The sequence below is a fragment of the Panthera onca genome, chromosome F2, assembly GCF_046562875.1.
Source record: "Panthera onca isolate mPanOnc1 chromosome F2, mPanOnc1 haplotype 2, whole genome shotgun sequence".
In the NCBI taxonomy this organism is placed as follows: Eukaryota; Metazoa; Chordata; class Mammalia; order Carnivora; family Felidae; genus Panthera; species Panthera onca.
The window spans coordinates 29,900,792-29,914,325 of record NC_138356.1 but is presented as its reverse complement, the minus strand read 5'-3'; the positions used below and the strand labels follow the sequence as shown (position 1 = coordinate 29,914,325).

The 13,534-nt window shown below is 46.7% G+C and overlaps 1 protein-coding gene and 1 long non-coding RNA gene across 2 annotated transcripts in view; one reads left to right on the top strand and one right to left on the bottom strand.

The window, feature by feature from the left end:
- Positions 1-13,534, top strand: part of PAG1 (phosphoprotein membrane anchor with glycosphingolipid microdomains 1) — a 59,602-nt gene that overhangs the window by 29,802 nt on the left and 16,266 nt on the right. The window contains exons 2-4 of the mRNA XM_060610788.3: positions 5,233-5,439; positions 7,238-7,289; positions 11,535-11,631. Coding sequence (XP_060466771.1) covers positions 5,315-5,439; positions 7,238-7,289; positions 11,535-11,631 — 274 coding nt within the window. The 5' untranslated portion in view covers positions 5,233-5,314. The remainder of the gene's footprint in view (positions 1-5,232; positions 5,440-7,237; positions 7,290-11,534; positions 11,632-13,534) is intronic.
- LOC144615031 (uncharacterized) lies at positions 7,621-11,526 on the bottom strand. Its single transcript, XR_013553366.2, has 3 exons — positions 11,214-11,526; positions 8,136-8,224; positions 7,621-7,879 (listed from the first exon to the last, which is right to left on the bottom strand). It is a non-coding gene; the product is annotated as an uncharacterized LOC144615031 (long non-coding RNA).

Genomic DNA, 13,534 nt, shown 5'->3' with positions numbered 1-13,534 from the left:
AGGTTAATTTAGCCTTAGCGAATGTGCCTCACAGGACAGGAGCCCTGCAGGGAATTTAGCTCCTCAGCCATTGTGAAATTTGTTCGGCTAATCTGTAGCTCATAAAGCATCATTTTAACTCATGGTTCCCACACCTGGTAATGACCAGGAAGGAGGAATATTCCCATGGGGTTGGGTCCTGTCCTCATTTTGTTCATCAGTGAGGGGTCATGAGCGGAGGCGGTTTCTATCATACTTAATTATGAGTTGAGCAGGACAGCTGTAAAATGGTAATGACTGTCATTACCAACCTAAACCTGCTTCGGAGGAACTAAAGTGTCTGCTTCTGCAACTAATCTCACCGGCCATCCCAACACTACCAAATTATTACTTGCAGAATTTGCCGTGATCAGAGCACCTACCTGCTAAGAGTGTTATAAAAAAATAAAAATAATAAAAATAGCTGTCATCTGGTTGTCACCTTTCATTAATTTCACCTGGTTTTTGTTTTCTTTCCTGTTGGAATTGATTTTGGTGGCTGATAGTCTAGGCTAATGAAGACAAAATGCCTAGCACAAGGCACCAACCGCAGGTATAGCGGTCACTCCTTGAAGAGGCTGAAAATAGGATTATACCGCCACCTTGTGGTTAATAGTGGCACCTGCTTTTTAAAGTAAAAGGCCATCAGTGTTTCTACTGATTGAATCACCTATTGGTTAGAAACATAAATGGATGTAAAAGGATAAGAGATTCTGGAGAAGAATAATTTTGCTCAAAATAATTATTCAGGCAAACTTTTAAGATCCTTTCAGAGGCTCCTCAACAGACGTTCTATAAGATCACGTACTGACCCTTCTTGGCCAAATGACAAATTCCCACAGTAGTTTGAATTCTATATAATTGGGGTGGATGGATGGAACCATTGCCTATGTTACAACGATATCACACATTTGTCTTAAGTGACAGTCTCAGCCGTGATTGTATATCAGTGCAGCCAATAATGAAGTCTGTTCTAAAACAAAAATAACTGATGTGCAACTATTACTCTAAGTGAATATTATGATTTTCTGCAACTCATCTTGGTGCAGCATTTGGGTGCCATCATAAATTTTAGTTGAGATGCAATGAATGCTGTTCCTTTTCCCTATGTTAAGTAACTCATAGAATATTTATACATGTGGTCCGACAATGAAATATCTTTGAAGCTTCGAGAAAATAATATTCTATAGTTGAATATAATTTTATTGAGTCACATAAGAACAGGGTTAAAAGAAATAGGCTTAAATATCTCTTAAATGAGAGATCACTCCAAATTGTTCATGTATTTCTGCTGGTGTGGATTAATTCTAGGTACTCGGAAAATACCGCGCTTGATATAGGCATTAGCAGAAAATTAGATGGTCCTCAGGGCCAGTAACAGTATCACGGACTTTGGAGCCTTAGATCATCTTTTCCACATGGAACCTGGTCGGTAAAAGGGCACAGTGAGTCGTCTGGAAAATGTCATCGCTGTGGCAGGAGCGTTCCTTTTCAGGGTGACTTTTTACTTCCCACACACTGTGCCTCCTGTCCTCTTATTCTGACTCTCTGTTGCTAATCCTGAGAGAAGCCTTTTGGCCACATGGAAAGACACTGACCCGCTCACTCCTCAGAACACACTAACTTGACCCCTGCCGTTTAACCTCAGTGAAACCAATGCGTGAGACAGGCCATCGCACTGCTTGGACAGCCCTGGACCATCCACACAAGGCCTGTGCTCCCCATCCCCACCAAGAAAAAAGAACATGGAAGTCATATGTGCATCTGTGCAGGAGGGGGCAGCCCATCTACACACATGCGGGGGGGTGGGGGGGTAGGCACAGAGGGCGGGGGGACAGTCCTGTCTTAATTGTAGATAAGACACCAAAATTTAAGGAGATGACCAGAGAAGGAATGGGCAAGAGAATTTGGAAATGGAAGTCCAGAGAAAGGAAGAGACCAGGAGAGAAGAATTTACGAGTGCAGACCTCTGAAATAGGAATAAACCCACCCAGGAGGTCCTGCTGTGAGTGAGAGTCAGAGGTCATGTATGTGTAAACCCCTGCACTCTGCCAGGCCTGCTGCGACCGGTGGTGTTCGGGTCCTCCTGTCAAGTTTCACTTCAAGGTTTCTGAGAGGTGGACGCGGCCCAAAAACCAGGAGCCCCCCATCCTGAGGGATTACAATGTATCTGGCTCAGAAACATGATGATGATCATTCTTCCCATGGGGAGATTCTTGTCCACCTAAAAGTAGTCCTTTCAGTAGCTTTTCAACAAATTTTAGTTGAAGGAGAGTCCCAGGAGCTTTGACACATTTTCTCTGAGTTATATCTTTTATTCAGTATCTTGTAATAACCCGCTTTCATCCTCTCTCTCCCTACACTGTGCTGGTAGGCTGGGCACCCCACATGTTTTCATTGTATTCTACCGGCTTTCCCCGATGAGAGAGAGCGAGAAAAGAAGGAAACGTGTACAGAAATAGAGAAAGGCCCTACAGATTACACACTCGCTTCCTGGATGGATATCTGGCTTTTGAATAATTCACACAGCAAACTATTTTCTAGGAATCTGGCACTTTATAAATAGACATTGATTAAATCTGTTGTATGAGTGAATGAGTGAAGGAAGGAAGGAACAAACAAATGCCTGCGCAACAGATACCTTTTGTTTGTGTTTCCTAAACCGTGTTATCCTTCGGACCTGTATATGAAAATTGATATCCTGTGTATTCATAGGTCGCCTTGATTTATGTGCCTGCTTGACTATATTTTAGTAACTGTGGTACCAATTTGTAGTCTAAATTTAAAGTAAATTATTCATTGCCTCAACAAATCAGGAGAGACGTGCTGGTCATTTTCATTCGGTGGGAGCCATCCAGGGGCAACCACACAAGAGCAATTTGACCATCCATTACTGCACGCATGTGGTGTTTGCAGGTGCAACTTCAAACTGACATAGGAAGACGGTCCCTATCACACCTTAAGTTGTATGTTTCTATATTTACAGAGCATTAGGAAGTGTTCGTGTTGATTCAGGGACCCAAGGAAAACATGGACTTCATCAAGAATAGTCTGCATACATTGTAGACAAAAGTTTCTTTTTCTCCAGCTTTTTATTATTCTTCAACCTTAAATATGCAGATAAGTGCAATGTGTTTCACTCAGAGAAAATCCGGTCCAGTTCAACTGCCTTTGCTGAAATGGTTTTTGTTCTCCGAGCCCTCAAGGTGTGCTCCTCTTTGGCCCTAAGCCCTCCAGGCGCTGGCTGGATGCGGACAACGCGGGGCTCCCGAAATGCAGTTATGGCTCTTTCAGAGAAGCAAATGAAAATGTAAACGTGGACAGTCTTTTGCACGACAAAAAAGTTTTTTGAGTTCTGATTCATTAACACAATAGTTTGCTTACTTTATTTGTGAAACTTGATATTAAGTTATAGGCTGTTCCTTTTAAGATGGGATATTCTAGAACTGAGCAAAGCAGACGTTCTATAAACGAGGCCTCTCTGACAAGAGTTAATTGTTCAAAAAAATTGGGGGAGGGGGTGCCTGGGTGGCTCAGTCGGTTGGGCGTCCGACTCTTGGTTCGTCTCAGGTCATGATCTCACGGTTTCGTGGGTTGGAGCCCCGTGTCGGGCTCCTAGCTGACAGTGCGGAGGCTGCTTTGGATTCTCTGTCTCCCTCTCTCTGCCCCTCCCCCACTTGCGCTACCTCTGTCTCTCTCAAAATAAATAAATAAACTTAAAAAATTTTTTTTCTTGCATTTTTTTATTTGAGGGGTGCCTGGGTGGCTCGGTCGGGGTAAGTGTCCAACTCTTGGTTTCTGCTCAGGTCATAAACACAGTTGCATGAATTTGAGCCCCATGTCAGGCTCTGCACTGACGGTGTGGAGCCCGCTTGGGATTCTGTCTCCCTCTCTCCCTCTGCCCTTCCCCTGCTATCCCCCTCTCAAAATAAATAAATAAACTTAAACATTTTCTTTTTATGTGAGTATAGTTGATACACAGTGTTACATTGGTTCCAGGTGTCCGGCATAGCGATTCAATTTCTATTCGTTATGCTGTGCTCACCACAGTTGTAGCTACCATCTGTCACCATGCAACGCTATTACAGTACTATTGACTGTATTCCCTCTGCTGTGCCTTTTATTCCCATGACTTATTCATTCCATAACTGGAAGCCTGTATCTCCCATGACAATCATTAATTTTTGGTATATGGCTCTATTTTTCAAAATCTGTCACTCTTGAAATATTTCCCAGAACTCATGTGGCCATTTGCATTTGGAAGTATTGTCGCCGGGATGGGGAGCAAGCTGTACCCCCGTTGAGAAGGACCTTCCTCGCGGGGCTAAGACTACAGGTTTAGAGTCAGAAATGGCTCGACTCATATCCTCACCGGCCACTTAGCATCTGTGACATCGTAGGAGAACTTACTCAGTGTCTCCGCCATTCAACTTCCTTGTCTGAAAAATGGGGATGAGCAGGGCCTTCTCACCGTCTTGTAGCAGTTCAGTGAGGAAAGCCTATAGCAAGAGTCCCAGGACATGCCAGGTCCAAAAATGTACTAGATACAGCTCTCATGCCTCATTTGTAGTTACTTATAAATAGGTCTTATTTACTGCTGATGATGTATTCTTAGCACATACTTTCATCTGTTCATTTGAAAATGTACTTACTGAGGGCTCGCAGAAGCGCAGTGAGAGCCAGCCCTGAAAACAGGTACATATTCACAGTAGATAACTGTTACGAAAGTGAATAAAAGACATTCTCTTTCGTTAATTGTATTGGCCTTAGACCTTCTCAAAGAAAAGTAGGTTTGGGAGCTAGGGAGATAGGTGGGGAAATGTGAACTGCATTTTTGTGAAAGCTATAATAAATGCTTTACACCGCTCTGGGGAAAAAAAAAAATCCAAATAAGCACTTACTTGCTATGGACTATCTGGAATTTTATTTGAGGACATTAAGAATCTGTCCCCAAACATAGCAAACTAACAAGCCACGCATTGCCTCAAGCACTGCTGGGTACTCGTGCATTCCCACTGTACGTTTTTAGGTTAGGAAAACGAAGGCCTGGACAACCGAGGGGACTTGCCCAGAGCCAGGTGTCCAGGTGAGTGCAGGGCATCCCGCACATACATCCTTGCCTTTGCTCTGAGGCTTCCTCCTGACATGCGCTAATCACAAGATTGTGTCACTTCACGTGAGAAGCTGTTTCAAAACACACTGGTCTCTCTGCAGGAGGACGAAGCACTCTGTGCCCATGTTACCACCTGTGAAGGACTGACTGACCCACCAGCTCGTGCCACTTCTTGCTCCCGCCATGGGACCTTCGGGGAGCGTGCTGAGCAGCGGACAGATGCAGGTGGTCCTGTGGGGCAGTTTGGCGGCTCTCGTCACTTTCTTCCTCATCAGCTTCCTCGTCTTTCTGTGCTCCAGTTGTGACAGGTGAGATCTCCTGTGTATCCGCCGGAACCTTGAAATAACCCGTTCCCTGTGCCCAGAAGACTCTTCATAGGAAAAACGTTATAAACAGAATCCCGCTACACAGACATTCACAGAAACCCCTGTGTTTCTAAAGTTAACTAGCTTCTGTGCTGCAGAGCACCTCAGGACGTTTTTTGTATTCATCGAATGAAAATCCATATTTGATTTTGCTCAGGAGCAACTGGGAGAACCCTTGTATACAAAACTTCCCAAAATGAAATTTTGCCATTCTTTTGAGCACATCGTTGTTAAAATTTATATTGTGTTTTCCTGTCGATGGACATTTGGAAATCTTAGTATGATGTGCATGAAAGATACTCTTTGCTGCCACTTGACAGTTACTGATTATAATTGCTATTACGTGGTTTGAAAGGACCATTCAAGTTTTGTGATCTAGAACTGCAATTTCTTAAGAAACATTAATTTTCCTAGAAGAGAGATGAAATAATCATCTTGGTTGTTTTTAGAGTTATGCTGCTTCTCCCCTTCCATGTCTCCCTCATTTGGGATGTCTGTACCCCCCCCCCCAAAAATAAAAGCTCTTTGCTCAGAACCAAAGGTCTTTCTAACATGTTGGGAGTGATTTCCCAGGTGTTCAGACGCTGTTAGGATACTTTTCAGGAGCGCCTAGGTGGCTCAGTAAGTTATGCATCCGACTTTGGCTCAGGTCATGATCTCGTGGTCCGTGAGTTCAAACCCCATGTCAGGCTCTGCGCTGCCAGCTCAGAGCCTGGAGGCTGCTTCAGATTCTGTGTCTCCCTCTCTTTCTGCCTCTCCCCTGCTTGCTCTCTCTCTCTCGCTCTCTCAAAAATGAATAAATGTTAAATTTGTAAAATAAGGAGGATACATGCAGCCTCCTGGCAGATTGGTGCTGTGGGGCTGGAGCAAACCAGCCAGTCTACCTCCAAACCTTCCTCTCAGTAACTTCAGGAGAGACCCAACAAGGGTCATTTACAAATCTGACAGGACTTCTTACCCTGAAGTGTCTGTCAAGAAGAGGAAAGTCAGACTCTCCCAACCAAGTAGCCTTCCAGTCTCCTCCCAGTTTAGACCTGGAGCTCTACAGCTGGATCTGAGTCTGCTCAGGAAGGTGCAAAAATAGAGGCTGGTGGAGTTTGCTCCCCTGGACTAGGGAGGGCCTGCCTGTAATTATTTACACTCCCACTAGGCGTCACTGTTGCCTTGACAAATATGGGACATGTATTCTCTAGTACGGATGGCTTTCCTTAGACTGTCCTGAGTAAAAATAAATTCTATTTTTATTCGATGGACTTTTCCATAGACTGGAAGTACATATGACTCATCCTGAGAGCATGTATCCTTCCCAACGTGCCAAAATTTGTATTTTCTTTCATTTTTTTCCCAGTCCCATTGCACTGGGTAGTCGACTCTGAGTTTGTCTGGATTTTCTTTTAAAAAAGGAAAAAACAGGTAAAATTATTTCCAGTATTCTAGAGTCGAGACAAGTTTCTGCTCAGGAATGTGCCTCAGTCCTCTTGTGAACTTCTATTTTCTACTCTGGGAGAAAGAGAGCTAGAGAGGTGACTGGTCTCATGCTGTGACTTGACCCCCCTCAGACCCTGACGCCTGCAAAGGAGTGATGGAGTCACGGTCCAGCTTTTGCTTTTTTGGCAAAACAAACCAGGATCCTAAAAGAGAGATTTAAATGTGGACAAATATTCGGATAGCCAAGGGGAGCGTCTGTTTGATTTTAGACGGCACGTTTGACGTCACAGCAATGTTTTCTCTTCCATTTCAGAGAAAAGAAGCCGAGACAGCACAGCGGGGACCACGAGAACCTGATGAACGTGGTGAGCCCATATACACGTGTCTGTGTGTGCTTTCGAACACCGGCCACTTATCTAAGTGTGTTCCCACAAGCTGGCAACCTGAGGGAAACCGAGGGAAGGAGCTCACCAGAGTTAACTGGCTGCCTAGAGTCCTCCCTCTGAAGGACTCTTACTCAGTGTGGCTAGAGGCCTGTGCAATTAGCCGGGTTGGTTGGGAGAGTTTCAGAAATGGATGCGATCGTGCTGTTGCCGGAAGGATCCTGAGAGCGCGCCAACCTACTGCAGGGAGCCCCTGCCCAGCTCCAGCCTAGTATTGGTTTGCTAGGGCTGCATAACAAAGGATCACAAACAGTGGGGCTTCAATACCAAATGTATTGTCTTGACGTTCTGGAGGCCAGAAATGGAAATCCAGGTATCAGTGGGGTTGGCTGGCTCTTCTGAGAGCCTGGAGGGTGAATCTGTTCCAGGCCTGTCTCCCAGCTTCTGGGGGTTTGCCGCTCCGCGTGGTCTTCTCCCTGTGTCTCTCCATGTGGTCTTTCCTCTGCATGTCTCTGTCCAAGCTTCCTCGTTTGGTAAGGACTCCAATGTGACCTCATCTTATTGAGTTTCATCTGCAAGGACCCTGTTCCAAATAAGGTCACATTCCTAAGGTATCGGAGGTTAGGACTTCACCTCTGAAATTTGGGGAGTATCCAGTTCAACCAGTAACAGCTGGTCATGAAGCTAACCAAAAGGTAGGACCCCCTTCGGCCTCGATGTGGCCTGGCTGGGTTTCCACAGCTCTCACATGGGGTGCTGTCGAGCCACAAGGGGCTCTTAGACCCACCCTGGTGAGGAGCAGCCTGAGTGTCGGGGTCATGCCCTTACCTGGCTGAGCACTTCCAGCAGCTGGGGAGGGGGCCACCCCGTATTCGCAGGGCTGACTTCGTCGGTCTTGCTCGAGCCCCATGGCGGTGCTAAAACAGAGAAGGTGTCTCCGTTCCCTGACATAATTCCTTAAGATCAGGCAAAATCTGCCGTCGGGAAGAGGGTGTGAAATAGGCAGCCAGCAGACAGAGCTTACCCAGGAGGCGTCTCCGGGCCCAGTCACCACCCCCCACCAAGGGCGCGCAAGGCTCTTGTATCCCAAGCAGGCTGGAGTTGTTGGGGCTTCTCTCCTCCGGCAGCCCCTGGGGTGTCCTTGCCTCCTCCTCTGCACGCACACCTCACCCGCTGCTGTTCTGCGTTCTCAGCTCTCCCTTTGCCCTCTTTCTTACCCCCATTCCAGTCTCTGGCTGTCAACCCCACTTCTCAGCTGTGCACAGCGCCCCCGTCCAGCGCACAGAGCACAGATCGCTGCTGTGGTGGCATCGAGAGGGTGGAGGGGCGCCTCGGTGGCTCAGTCGATTAAGCCTCCCACTCTTTTTTTATAAATGTTTGTTTATTTTTGAGAGACAGAGTGCAAGCAGGGGAGGGGCAGAGAGAGAGACACACACACAGAATGTGAAGCAGGCTCCAGGCTCTGAGCCGTCGGCACAGAACCCCATGCAGGGCTCAGATTCACGAATGGCAAGATCATGACCTGAGCTGAAGTCAGATGCTTAACCCACTGAGCATCCCAGGCACCCTGTGCAACTCTTGATTTAGGCTCAGGTCACGATTTCATGGTCTGTGAGTTCGAGCCCCATGTTGGGCTCTGCACTGACAGGGCAAAGCCTTCTTGGGATCCTCTCTCTCCCCGCTCTGTCTGCCCCTCCCCAGCCCATGCACACATACACGTGTGCACCCTCTCTCTCTCGAAATAAATAACAAATGTTTTTTAAAAAGGTGGGGGAGATGGGGGTAGCTCTGCGGTTGCTTCTCCCACACATAGGTCCCTGGTCCTGGCTTTCGTCACGAACCCCCCCCCACCCCCCCCACCCCCCCCCCCCCACCCCGGTGCTCCTTGGTGCCGGTTGGGGCTAGAGGAAGGGCTTCTGTCTCTGTCCTCCTCCCAGATTCCTTCCCTGTGCTGCTACACCCCTGGCGGGGCCCAGGGAGCCTTCAGCAAGCCCTCCTGCTGTGTGGTTCTGACGCGTGCCCCAGCGGGAGAACTCCTGCTGCAGACCTTCAATGCCTGCGTGGCCCAGGGTCAGGGACGAGGTCGAAGGTAGTGGCACGGGGGATGAAAGGAAAACGCAGGCCGTTCCCGTGCCATATCCTTAACTAATAACCACACAGCCTCTCTTCTACAAACGTGTGGGGGACAGCACGCAAAAGCACGTGTTCACACGGGCCGTGGTACGTGAGCTCACACACACCCACCACAGCCGTCCACCCGGCTCTCTTTAAGAGCTTCTCTCTCAGCTGCTCGATCTTATTCAACTTGCAGATTCGCCACTTAGGCCAAAGAAGCCCCCCAAGTCAGCCTCGCCTCTGTACCCCACCCCTGATCCCAGCTCTTTGTACATCCTTGCTCCCTCCTAAGCCCCAGATGGGCCACCACTAAAGCCTAGCCTGAAAAGATCCAGGGGCATGGGGGTGTCCTGAAGTTTGCTCCTTGTGCTACAGAGAGAGGGAGGCTCACTCCAGGCTCCTCTGGGGGCATTTTCTCATGGAAGCTGAGAGGAGAAGTGGTGGCTAGGACCCAGGTTATGCTGCTTCAGCAGCGATGGGTACTTATGCTGTGATGAGCCGACCTGGGAGCTTCCCCCCCCTCACACCTGACTCCTGTCTGGGTGCAACCTTTCTGGGATATGAGAGCCTGCACCTTAAGCTCCTGGCGTCCTAATGCAATGACCCACCTCCTGGCACCCTTCACTCAGGAGCAGCGTGAAACTGAAACAGCGGACTCCCAGTTAAGGGTTCATGACAGCATGAGCTATTTGCTTTATTATTATTATTATTATTATTATTATCTGGTTCCCAGTAAGAAGTCAGAGAATTTGTGAGGCCAACTAGCCAAGCTTCTGGTGCTGTTTATATCAGAATTTCCATGTGGAATCCTGGAACATAGTCCAAGTGTGGCCTCCTGGGTCATGCACACTGTATTCTGTGAGAAGGATTTGGGGACAGGTCACATTAGCAGTGATTCAGGCTGCTACATGGAACCAGTTGGGCATTTAAAGAAACATGTGCTTTCTGACTACTTGTTTATTCCATATAGTATCTCCGTATTCGAGCGCAGTAGAAAAAACCTTCAATGACTTTCTTCCCTCCAAGCATCCAGAATTTGTGAGAATGAGAAAGACTTGCAAACCTACTATTTAACATGATTGTTCTTGTGAACCTTAAAGCAGAGACTTGGCTGGTTATGAAAGTCTCAGAAATCGATTATAGTATCTGTCTTTGACCAGACTTAAGCCTCTTCCCTTCAGATGGCATATTTGTCTTGGTGTGGCATGCCTTTAAGAATAGCATGTTGTGGGTCGCCTGGGTGGTTCAGTCGGTTGAGCATCTGACTCTTGATTTCAGCTCAGGCTATAACAGGGTCATGGAATCAAACCCCACGCACATCAGGCTCCTCACTGAGTGTGGAGTCTGCTTAAGATTCTGTCTCTCCCTCTGCCCCTTTTCTCTGATCACATGTGCACATGTTCTGTCTAAAATAAAATTTTTAAAATGTTTTTAATTTTTTTAATGTTTATTTCCTTTTGAGAAAGAGAGAACACAAGCAGGACAGGGGCAGAGAGAGGGAGACAAAGAATCCAAAGCAGGCTCCAGGATCTGAACTGTCAGCACAGAGTCCGACGTGGAGCTCAAACACGAACCACGAGATCATGACCTGAGCCAAAGTCAGACGTTTATCCAACTGAGCCATGCAGGCGCCCCTAAAATTAAATTTTTTTTTTAAAAAACAGCATTTTACAGAGCCTGTGGTATAAGGAAGGATGCGGCTGCTCTCTGCTGGGGTCAGTTCTGACCAGCACTGGGCCTTTTGGCCACCTTCTCACCTTAAGCTAAGGGGACTGATCCCTCATGACCTACCTGTAGCCCAGTTGAAGACCCCAGGTGGAAAGCTCTGCAAATGGTCTTGAAGATTCCCAGTGCCCCGAAGATTCTAGAACAATTCTGTCCAATAGAGCTTTCCACTGTGATGGAAGTGTTCTGTACCTGATCTGCAGTAACCACTAGCCACCTGTAGCTGATGAGCATTCAGAGTGTGACTAGCAATTCAATTTTGTTTAATTTCACTTAGTTTAAGTGGATTTGGGTTTTTGTTGCTGCGGTTTTAATTTTTAGAAAAAGCCATGGCCACTCTTCCTCTGCCCGCAGTCTGATTGTTCATGTGGTATGTTTGTTTTGCAGCCTTCTGACAAGGAGATGTTCAGCCGCTCAATAACTAGCCTGGCCACAGATGCACCTGCCAGCAGTGAACAGAACGGAATACTCACCAATGGGGACAGTAAGTTATGCAAAAATACGAGCTTTCCATGCAGACCCCATCACATTTCAAAAAACGTAGCTCAAAAATTAGCAAATGTGTTCTTGCCCACTCTTGGTATTCTACCAGTTTTAGTGAATGTCCTCTCATTTGGATGAAAAGCTAATATTTATTAATTGGTTTCTCTGTGCCATTGCTCTAAGATCTGTTTGTATACTAACCCATCCATACCACTACTATAAGATTACTGATATTAATATTCTCACTCCCTGTAAGATAGCTGTTGTTACTGTCCACAGCTTAGAGGTGAAGAAACCGCAGCACATTGCTGCTTCGACAGATCACCACAAACTTAGTGCCTTAGAACAACTGAAATGTATTAACTTACAGCTTTAAAGTACCAGCAGAAATGCACTTCTTCCTGGAGGCTCTAGGGGTGAATCTGTTCCCTTACCTGTTTCAGCTCCTAGAGGCTGCCTACATTTCTTGATTCCTAGCCTTTGCCTCCATCTTTACACCACTCCCCAACTCTCTTGCCCCACTCTGTCACTTAAAGGGACTCTTGGGGCACCTGGGTGGCTCAGTTGGTTCAGCATCTGACTTCAGCTCAGGTCATGATCTCACGGCTCATGAGTTAGAGCCCTACATCAGGCTCTGTGTTGACAGCTCAGAACCCGCTTTAGATCCTCTCTCTCTCCCCTCTCCCCTACTCTCTCAAAAATAAATAAACATTTAAAAAAAAAAAAAGACTTTCATGATTACGTTGGGCCCACCTGGGTGACCCAGGCTACTCTCCTTCTCAGGGTCAGCTGATAGTTAACCTGTATCCTTAATTCCTCCTTGGCCACGTAGCATAACACACACATACACAGGTTCCAGAGGGTAGGACATGGACACCTTTTGGAGGCCATAATTCTGCCCGCCATGGAGAGGCTGATAATTTGCCTGAGATCACAGTCAGTGTGCTGACGATCGGTAATCTGAGTGCTGGGCACACCTCTGGATCCACTCTGCATACCGCCTGTTGCACACACGGAGTGCTGTCCCTGACAAAAATAGCAACTACATTTGCTTCACACTGTCCAGTTTACAAAGTGCTTTCACCTGAGGTAGGAGGTTGTCCTGTACCCCGTGTCCTGCTAAGGAAACTCGGGGGGGGGGGGGCAGTATCTACCCCAGAATCTGCAGACTCCAGTGCTTGTTCTCTGACCACCATGACACATGTCTGGGGCCAGAGGGCAAAAGTTCAACCCCTCTGTGATGAGTAAGGAAACCTAGGGTGGTACCTGCCGTTGTGTCAGACACTGTCCTGGGCTGCAGGGGTCTCAGAGAATCCCAGTCTAGTCAATAAAGATTAAAACTCGTAAGTTATAAACACACACATACGTACATATGTAAAGACTATATATCGTATATAAGAACTATATATTATATAAGGAGCATGTAAGATAGATGTATGAATATAAATATACCTATTTTAGTACACATTTATTCGTATATACTTATACTTTTTATGCTTACACATGAAGAATAGATAGTATATAAAGAACATATAATAGAGCAACAGTAATTTAATAACTTGTTCACTACAATGTAGGTATCAGAAGGGCGGAGCTGGCTTTGTTGATGTATGCCCCGCACTCCAACCATCTCTGGCACACAGTAGGCACTCAGAAAACATGACTGAATGGTTTCACACAGTAACATTTCTGTGCAAATCGAAGGATTTCACATTTGGATTTTCTAATGTGAGGTAGAAATGGTAGGGGGAAGGGCAGTGAGATGGAAGGAAGAGGCACAGGTGTACAGTCCCTTTGTTACACTGGTTTAGGGCACATTTTTGCCCCCCTGTTTCCATCGTGTCTGTCAAACAAAAGTGACCACTGAAAGGGAATGGTTTCCAGTTATTCCCTCCAAACGGGAG